This window comes from Ahaetulla prasina, chromosome 11 (genome assembly GCF_028640845.1).
Source record: "Ahaetulla prasina isolate Xishuangbanna chromosome 11, ASM2864084v1, whole genome shotgun sequence".
NCBI classification, from domain to species: domain Eukaryota; kingdom Metazoa; phylum Chordata; class Lepidosauria; order Squamata; family Colubridae; genus Ahaetulla; species Ahaetulla prasina.
In genome coordinates, this window is record NC_080549.1 from 7,369,208 (window position 1) to 7,378,875 (window position 9,668).

Here is a 9,668-nt window from a genome sequence, read left to right on the forward strand (position 1 = left end):
TGGTTTTTGATATGAAATGAATTGCTCTCTTCTATCTCCTATACTTCAAAAGTCTTTTTAGCTAACTTTAAATAGTGGCTTTGCTATATAATAAATTCTCATACTCCTTTCTAAATTGGGAACGATTTAAAATATGCAAACATGTTAAATTAACGGGCGATGCATAGGTGGTATTTAGCCGGTTCAGATTGGTTCAGGCAAACAGGTAGAGGTGGGCCCACCCACCTGCCGCCCCGCCCGGATCTAACGCCGTCCTATTTAGCCATGTTTTTGAGGCTGGGCGCATGCGTGGAAGGCACGCACCGAAGGCCAGGTGCATGTATTGAAGCCGTGTGCCCAGCTAGCATGCGGAAGGCCGGGCACATGCGTAGAAGGTGTGCACTCAGCGAGCGTGCAAAAGGCTGGATAGCGCATGTACAGAAGGTGTGTGCGCGATGAGCAACTGGTCAGAATATTGGAAACCCACCCCTGGGGTGACATGAGCAAGTCATTGCTAAGCTAGTCCATATTGCTAAATGCGATTATGATTTAGAGCAGTTCACTAAGAGTTTTTTGCACACTTGGCCATTTATCAGACATCTTTCAAGTAGAAATAACCAAAGGAAGATTTTATAGTGCTACCCAATTTTTGCCATTTCGCTTCCTAGAATATAACTAGCAGCATTCTAGTCTAGACCAGGGGTCTGCAAACTTGGCTCTTTTAAGACTTGTAGACTTCAACTCCCAGAGTTGCTAGCTGGGAGTTGAAGTCCAGAAGTCTTAAAAGAGTAAAGTGACCAGATTTCAGCGATGGCAAAGCGGGACACCATTGACGTGGGGGGGGGAAGGGGGGGCTGTGAATGCGCACTGAATCTTGCCACCTGCCTGAAGGAGGAGGAGCGGCTGCTGCTTCTCCGCTCTTCCAGGCAGGCTCAGCTCGCCTCTCGGCTCTTCCAGGTAGGCTCAGCTCTCCTCGGCTCTCCTCTCCGCTCTTGGGTGAAGTCAAGCAGCGTCTCTCCTTCCTCTCGCGCCCCCTTCTCCGCCACTCCCCCTTCTCCGCCTCCTCCTCTTGCGTTGCCGCCTCCTATTTTCAGAATGGGAGTGAAACAAACAACAACAAAAAATCGGGACTTTTTGGAATTGCCGCAGGACGCGGGACAAATTATTCAAAAGCGGGACTGTCCCGCCAAAAGCATAAAAGAGCCAAGTTTGCAGACCCCTGGTCTAGACTATGACTAAGATGTTAGTGTAGAAAGCCCTCTGGTGGTTGAAAGAGAGATAATTGGCTATCCTATTTTTTGTCCTCTATTATTAAAAAGAAGTACAGCTAGTCCTGGACTTACGACCACACTTGAGCCCAAAGTTCCTGTCGTTAAGTGAGACACATTAAGTGAGTTTTGCCTCCCTTTTACGAACTTTCTTGCCACAGCGGTTAAGTGACTCACCGCCATTGGTAAGTTAGTAACCCGGTTGTTAAGTGAATCTGCTGGTCAGACGGTCGCAAAAAGGGGATCAGATGACCCTGGGACACGGCAACGGTCGTAAGTAGGGACCCATGGCCAATCTTTTCTGAATTTGGATCACGTGATCACGGGGAAGACTGCAATGGCCATAACTGCGAAAAATGGTCGTAAGTCACATTTTCCAGTGCTGTTGCGACTTTGAAACGGTCGCTAAATGAACTGTTGTAAGTCAAGGACTACCTGTATCCGACGATTTTTATTTGGGTTTCTGATGAAAGCATTGAAGTAGTTTGCCATTGCTTTAATTCTATATTTTTTTAAAGTTTTTCACTTGAATCTATAACCCTGGGATCCCCTGGTAGGTTTCTATCCATGTATTTACATAACCTGACCTTAGCAATTGAAATTTTGGTCCCAAATGTGATTATAAATTGAGGATTTTCTCTGCTCTGCCTAACTCGATTTATACTTTTGTGATTTTAAAACACTCAGATGACAATAAACCCGTTTTCTCTCCATACAGCCTATTTCTAAACTATCTTTACGTCAGCCTCATGACTGTGAGATGGCTGGTGGATAAATTTAATCAATAAAATGAATGTTATCTCCCATTTAACAGCAGAGCACTTGAGTGGTGCAGTGGGCTAGAGGTGGAGCTCTCACCCAGGGGTGAAATGCTCCCGGTTCGGACCAGATCAGCCGATCTGGAAGCGATGGTGGCGGGTGGTTCGGAGAACCGGTAGCAAAAATCCCTGCCCCCCCACTCCCGCCTATACCCACCCAATGCCCGGTTGCCCGCTTCCCTGCTTGCTGCTTCTTTTAAAAAATGCTTTTAAAAGGTTAAAAAAAAGCTCTGACGATCCCAGCTGAGCCGTGTGATCATCAGAGCCTCTTTTTTTTTTACTTTTAAAAGCATTTTTTTAACAACCTATTCAGCCAAATAGGTTGTAAAAAAATGCTTTTAAAAGATAAAAAAAAAAGCTCTGACGATCCCAGCTGAGCCGTGTGATCGTCAGAGCCTCTTTTTTTTTTACTTTTAAAAGCATTTTTTTAACAACCTATTCGGCCAAATAGGTTGTAAAAAATGCTTTTAAAAGGTAAAAAAAAGAAGCTCTGATGATCCCAGCTGAGCTGTGCAATCGTCAGAGCTTTTTTTTTTTTTACTTTTAAAAGGATTTTTTTTTTCAACCTATGTGGCCAAATAGGTTGCAAAAACTGCTTTTAGGGTTAAAAAAAGCCTCTGATGATCCCAGCTGAGCTGCCTGATCGTCAGAGCCTTTTTTTTTTTTTACTTTTAAAAGCATTTTTTTGCAACCTATTCAGCTGATCAGCCCACCCACCCCCGCGGGCTATTCTACTTACCTCATGCCTCCCCCGCGTGTGTGCGCACCTTGCATTTGGTGCTTGGTGCGCAGCGTGTGTGCACAACCAACAAACTGGTAGTAAACCGGTTCAGATTTCACCACTGCTCTCGCCTCACAATCAGGATCCTAGGTAGTGGCAGATATTTCTCTGTCTGGGCACAATGAGATTATATCTACTGAACAAAACTCTGCATTGGCAACAGGAAGGGCATCTGGCCAGTAAACACTCCGCTCCATTTAGTTGTCCCGACTCCACCATGATGCAAGGGATTACGGGATCATTAAAAGACAAAAAAAGAAACTTAACAGAGGAGTACTTCTGTCACGTTCGTTTGATACAATGCTCTTGTTTTCATCAATCTCCCTTCTGTGACTATCAAAATGATGCCAATAGGAAAGTTACAGCCATGAACCATGAGCTAATGTATCTGAGATACTTTGAAAAACCTGCGTAGCTTATGTCTACATTAAAATACAATAAGGGGATGGCTATCTTACTTTAGTAACAGCCACAAAAACAAAGATATTGTCCTTCTCGTTGAAGTGGCTTTTACCAGTAGCACCTGTTCACGTTGTCTTACAATGTTTTAGGTATGATCCAAAAACCGACACTTGGACCACTGTCGCACCTTTGAGTGTTCCTCGCGATGCTGTTGGGATTTGTACACTGGGAGATAGATTGTACGCTGTCGGTGGCTACGATGGACACACCTATTTGAATACAGTAGAATCTTACGATGCACAAAACAATGAATGGACAGAGGTAATTTCTTATTTACTGCATCTCTGCTCCGGTACTTTAGTTGTATCCCTTTCATGGGTGGGCACGGGGCTCAGTGGTTAAAGTCTGCAGCCTGGGTTTGAGACCTGAGCGATGGAGTGTGCTCCCATTCCTTGCTTTAGCTCCTATCCATTTAGCAGTTTGTGTTGTGACTTGTTGGCCACTGGCCCCTCCAGCAGCCAAATCAGAGGAGGAGGAGGCGTGTGAGTCAGGGTCAGCATCAAGGCAACCTGAGAGCTCTGAGGGGGAAGAGGGAATGGAGCTGACAGCGAGAGAGATAGAGGTGGAGTCTGGGATGTCCATCAGCCCTCAAATAGAGAGTCAACAGCCCCCCAGGTCTGGAGGTGGTTGATGAGGATGAGGAGGAACAGCTGGGCCCAGTGCTTGATGTGTGGATGCACAGAAGGCAGAGGAGAGGAGAACAGTGGAAATCTATGGGCCGATCCTTGGGAAGGAAGAGCCACCACTGCTAGCGAAGCCCCAACCTTGCTCTGGGGATGAAAAGCAGGGAGTGGTGATGAATAGATGTGGCAAACAACTATTCATCTTCTGGCTGGCCGGACTTGTTAGCCTGCATTGAGAAAGAAACTTTTCGAAAGAAAGAAATCATGGCTTCAACTACAGAGAGTTTGTGTCGTGTCCCACTCCTCCTCTGACAGCCGAGTCGGGGAAGTCCGTATCAAGCATGCCTCTGCAGCTCTGCCAAAGTCCTATCAGAGTCCTCAGGGCAGGCAGGAATCCAAGGTATGACTTCAGCAATCCAGATTAGACTTTGCCTGACTCAGAGAATGCCAGAAAGCAGATCCTTTATATAGGCCATTGGGTGTGGCTCCATGACTCAGCACTTATCCAGGCCTGCCCCTCCCTTCCTTTTGCTGACGTCGCCTCTCCGTTCTCCGGAAGCGTGGATCTATCCATTGCATTGTTTCATCTCCAGCTGTTGGTAATCCCAGCTCGTGGCTGGCTTCAGGCGTACATGCTATCGGAGGGAGGTTTGTTTGTTCGGTTTGTCCGGGCATGGTGCCAGGGCTGGGGGCTGGAGGCATGCCAGGACATTCTTCTGTACTATCAGCGTCCGGCAGGAGATAAGAGGGGCCCGGCTGCGGCGGGGGGAGCGAGCGAGGCACAACACTTTGGCATGTTTGTGGAGCTGGGTCAGAACAGTTTGAAAGTATGCAAATAAATACATGAATATAATAAAATAAATTTTTGTTGAAAGACAAGGATCTAAGCCAGGCCTTCTCTGTTTTGTAGGAAGTCCCGGTCAATGTCGGAAGAGCTGGTGCCTGTGTGGTAGTTGTGAAACTTCCATGATGAACGTCTTCAGGTGTGAGTACCTAGCCAAGCACAGCTCCTCTGAGCAACCCTGACCGAAGGGGAGAGCTTATATCCTTCAACAGAAAGACTTTTCATGCTGCTTTCATTTCAGAAGAACGGGAAACCAAAGTACGGGAACAACAATTTCTTAAATTCCAAAGATGGGCTCTACACAGCTTCCATCATCTATGGTGGCGGACACCTCAGTTCAGAGGGCAGCGCTGGGGACATCATGTGCTTTTATTTCATTCTTTTTTTCTTTTTTTTAAAGAGAGCAAGATGTCTACTTGAAAACAATCCCCATTTCTGTGTCGGGCACAGCCACACGAGCGACCTACTTTCTACTTGGCCTGAAGAAACAGGCAGATGGCCAGTTCGCTTCCTGAACTTTGAACTTCCCCTCATTGCTGGAAAAAATTGTTCCTGGCTTATCTTGGCAGCTCTAGAAAGACTGGATTTCGACACCCTTTGATTTTTCCACAATGCCGCCGATCTTGAGACACGATTGGGCATTGTGGGGAATGAAAAGAGTTGACGAAAAGCAGATAATTTGGCATCCGATCACCACAGCAAGACAGGTTCACCGATGGATGGAGAACCACTAGCACAGGGGTCGGCAACTTTAAACATTCAAAGAACGACAAAAGTCCTAACCAGAAGACCCCCATTCAATTCTGGAGCTGACTGGAAGTCTGGTTCCCGCACCATAGAGTCTCCTCCTAGCATGATGTCCTTTTTCCTCTGCCGACCAGAAATCCTGTTTTCCCACCATAGAGTCTCCTCCTAGCACGGCGTCCTTTTTCCTCCATCTGTCCTAACTGAAAGCCCTATCAATTGGGGAGCCGACGGGTGACAGGGAAGCCACCAGAGAGGGATGAAAGAGCCACCTGCGGCTCCAGAGCTGCAGGTTGCTGACCTCTGCACTAGAAGATTCTTTGACCTGGACTTATTTTTTGGGGGGATAACCCTCCTCTCTGGACTCCTGAGGCCATCAGAACTGAAGGCTCATGAAATTTCCTATGACTGGATGTAAGGCACAGATCTTTTCTTGCCATTCCCAAGACCAAATTGCGAGGAAAAGTTGTGATGTGATTTCAAGAGTGGTTTGCTGGGGGGAAAAAACACACCATTTTGACAGATTTTCAATATGTAAGGGAAGACCCTGCAATTGCTGAGATAAAGTAATTTTCTGTACCTCAAAATAAACCAGAAAAGCAGTATCAGTACAAGTCAAGCTGGCATTTCTAAAATCCCTAAACTCCAGATCATACCTGGTAATGATGACGGCGGCCCAGTGGCTTTTATTCTCTTAAAAACCAGTTTAATGATCTAAAAACCTCCATAATAGGTAGATCTGTTCTTTCTTTCTTTTTTCTTTTCCCAAGATCACAGTTGACATTGAAAGAAATTATTTTTGATCATTTGGATGTCGATGAGAACCTGCAAGTGCAAACCTACACCCAGGGGTGGGCTGCTGGGGGTTCGCAGGGGTTCGGGAGAACCCCTAGCTATGATTCTGGGTGGTTCAAAGAACCCCCAAATCTCACTCCTAGATGGCCCCACTTATCCCACCCCACCCCTCTCAGGAGTCCACACATGGCCCGATTTGGATGCAGGTAAGTGCAGGGCACGGGCGGAGGCTCGGGGGGTGGGAACGGGCCTATCAGAAGTTCGGGAAGTCTGGAGAGACTGCTTTCGCCCTCCCAGAGGCTCAAGGAAAGATTCCGGAGCCTGGAGAGGGCAAACCACCCTCGCCATAGTTCAGGAGGCTGACTAGGCCACGCCCACCATGGCCACGCCCACCCAGCAACCAGGCAGAGAACCCCTTGCTAAAATTTTTGAAGCCCACTCCTGCCTACAGCTAATGATAGTTTGTAGCTCAAGGTATAGGCACAAATATATATTCAAGAGGAACAAAACCATAATTGCAAAGAAAAAAAAAGGAGGTTTGCAAACAGCTTACATGCATAAATCTATACTTTTGGAGATTTGCACCTGAAAATGTATCATGCAAGTTCCCTTCGGATAAATATCTATTAATGAGGAAATGGGTCCACTCACTATTATTAGAATAAGAGGAGAAATAAAAGTATCTGCATTGATACTGCATTGATACTAGCCAGACATACTTTGAATGATCTCACTGAAGAATTCCACAATCAGAGCAAATATTTGTACGATAAAAAACTCTGCAGGGAAACAACCTTGTTTTCCTTTTAAAACTAACAAAGTCTTTCGGGAAACTATGAATTTGTCGGTGGTGTCCATTTTTTTCTTGAAATACCTGTCTTCAATATGAAGAGACTAGGATATCTCTAGGATTGGATTGTAAACGTGGTTCCTTGAGCGGCGTAATGGTGAAGACACTTGTCTCCCACTTGGAAGGTTGAGAGTTCGATCCTAGGTAGCGGCAAACGTTTCTTTCCTAGGTCGCGAAGAGAAAATATTTGCTGTGAACTCCACATAGGCATCAGGAAGAGCATCTGGCCAGTAAATGCTCAGCCCCACCCAGTCAACCCAATCCACCCTGAGTTAAGGGACTAGGAATGTAAAAACAACAAAACAAATGTAAATGGGGTTCCTTAGAACCAACAATTAAGCCATTTCTGAAAAAGACAAAGGGGGAAAAAAAAGATATTTCTAATGCAGGCAGAATCAGATCACAAGCAGCATTGACGTTCCAATTTTCATATTGCCTTGGCTGGACAAATCCATTTATCAGATATATTTTAAGCCATTTGTCTTTCTCTGGAATAATCACTACAGGTTAAGGCTCTGTTGCTGACACGGCATTAATACAATCCACTTTTATGGAATTGCAACTTATACACAAACACACCGCATCATATTGATATGACTACGACGCCAGCTATGGATTGTCAATTCAAAGAGGCAGACAGGAGTGTAGACTAGAAGAGACACAAGGGCTCGCTTTGTTGTCTTTATCTTTTAATGGGAAAAAGTGTTAGCAATGGATGGAGAGAAGCAACCCAGGGGTGGGCCTGCTGGGGGTTCGCAGGGGTTTGGGAGAACCTCTAGCTAAGATTCTGCGCAGTTCAGAGAACCCCCCCCAAATCCCACTCCTGGCTGTCTCTGCCCACCCCTCCCCTCCCAGAGGTCCCTACACGGCCCGTTTTGGATGCAGGTAAATGCAGGCTGTGTAGAGAGGCTCAGGGAAGGCAAAAATATGGGCCTACCCATTTCCGGCCTCCAGAGGGCCTCCGGATCCTGGGGAGGCAGTTTTCACCCTCCCCGAGGCTCGAAGGAAACTTCCGGAGCCTGAGATGGGCAAAAACGCCCCCACCCCATGGTGCAGGAAGCCAACAAGGCCACGCCCACCATGGCCACGCCCACCCAGCAACCGGGCAGAGAGCCCCTTGCTAAAATTTTTGAAGCCCACCCCTGAAGCAACTTAGAACTAAGGAGAAGTTTCCTGACAGTGGGAAACAATTAACCAGTGGAACAGTTTGCCACACCCAGAAGTTGTGGGTGCTCCAACACTGACAGGTATTGAAGAAAAGATTGGACAACCAATTGTCTGAAGTGCTGTAGGGTTTCCTGCTTGAGCAAGGGGTTGGACTAGAAGATCTCCGAAGTCCCTTCCAACTCTGTTGTTATTCTGTTAGGTGCTTAAAAGAACAACTCAGTTATCACATTCATGTTATAGGCTTGATTCGGATAGCAGAATTATTTTTTAAAAAAAATGGGAGGAGAAGACTGTCAAAACAACCAAGCTCAGGGACCATCAAGAGGGCCGTGATAGCTCAGGCTGTAAGAAGCCTGTTATTAGAACACAGCAGCCTGCAATTACTGCAGGTTCAAGCCCGGCCCAAGGTTGACTCAGCCTTCCATCCTTTATAAGGTAGGTAAAATGAGGACCCAGATTGTTGGGGGGGCAATAAGTTGACTTTGTAAATATACAAATAGAATGAGACTATTGCCTTACACACTGTAAGCCGCCCTGAGTCTTCGGAGAAGGGCGGGATATAAATGTAAATAAAAATAAATAAATCAAAAAAAATCAAAAAAAAAATCAAGGACCTAACAGTTTAACCCTGAGCTACAATACAGTAGTGGCCAAAATTGTGGAAACCTTTTGGGAAAAGTGTATTTTCTAAAACTTGCTAATAACACCATTTTGGGGGGGGGGGGAGTAATACCATAAAATGGAATATATCAATGGAAAGCTAATTTAATCAAGAATGTAATGCAATAACTGTTATGAAGGATTTGCTATTAGAATAGTATTTACAGTCTAAAGAAGAAAAGTGAAACACATAGAAAAAACAAGATATACAAAAATGATCACCATGTCAGTTAATGCTTAGTTGAGTAACCTTTAGCATGAATTACGGCTTTACAACGTCTTCCCATGGAGTGAACCAAGTCTTTGAGTTCTGCAGCTGTTATAATAATGTGAAACCAAGATTGAATGATTTTTTTTCTATTAACTGGGTTTTATTGCTGGGTCGCTTCTGACTAACAGGTTTCTTTAGTCGGCTCCATAGATTTGCAGTTGGGTTAAGGTGTGGGCTATTCCCAGGCCATTCCAGCAGTAGAATAGGATTATCTTGAAACTAAAAAAAAAAAGGTGATGTTATTAGCCATCAAATCTCAAAAATACACTTTTCCCAAAAGGTTTCCACGATTTTGGCCACTTACTGTATCCTCTTCTATAGGTATCAGGAAGACAAGAATTGTTCCAAGTTTACCCAGTCGCAAAACTCCTGTTAGAACCCCCAACAGCATTTGCAAATATTAATG

At 45.4% G+C, this 9,668-nt stretch overlaps 1 protein-coding gene across 3 annotated transcripts in view; it reads left to right on the forward strand.

Moving 5' to 3' along the window:
• The window catches only part of KLHL4 (kelch like family member 4), a 41,984-nt gene extending 34,085 nt beyond the window's left edge, over positions 1-7,899 (forward strand). For 2 of the 3 annotated variants that reach the window (XM_058154576.1, XM_058154574.1), the window contains 2 exons: positions 3,398-3,569; positions 4,842-7,899. In XM_058154576.1, the coding sequence (XP_058010559.1) occupies positions 3,398-3,569; positions 4,842-4,901 (232 nt within the window). In that variant the 3' untranslated portion in view covers positions 4,902-7,899. The remainder of the gene's footprint in view (positions 1-3,397; positions 3,570-4,841) is intronic. The other variant, XM_058154575.1, reaches the window with a different exon arrangement.
• The last annotated feature ends 1,769 nt before the right edge of the window (positions 7,900-9,668 follow it).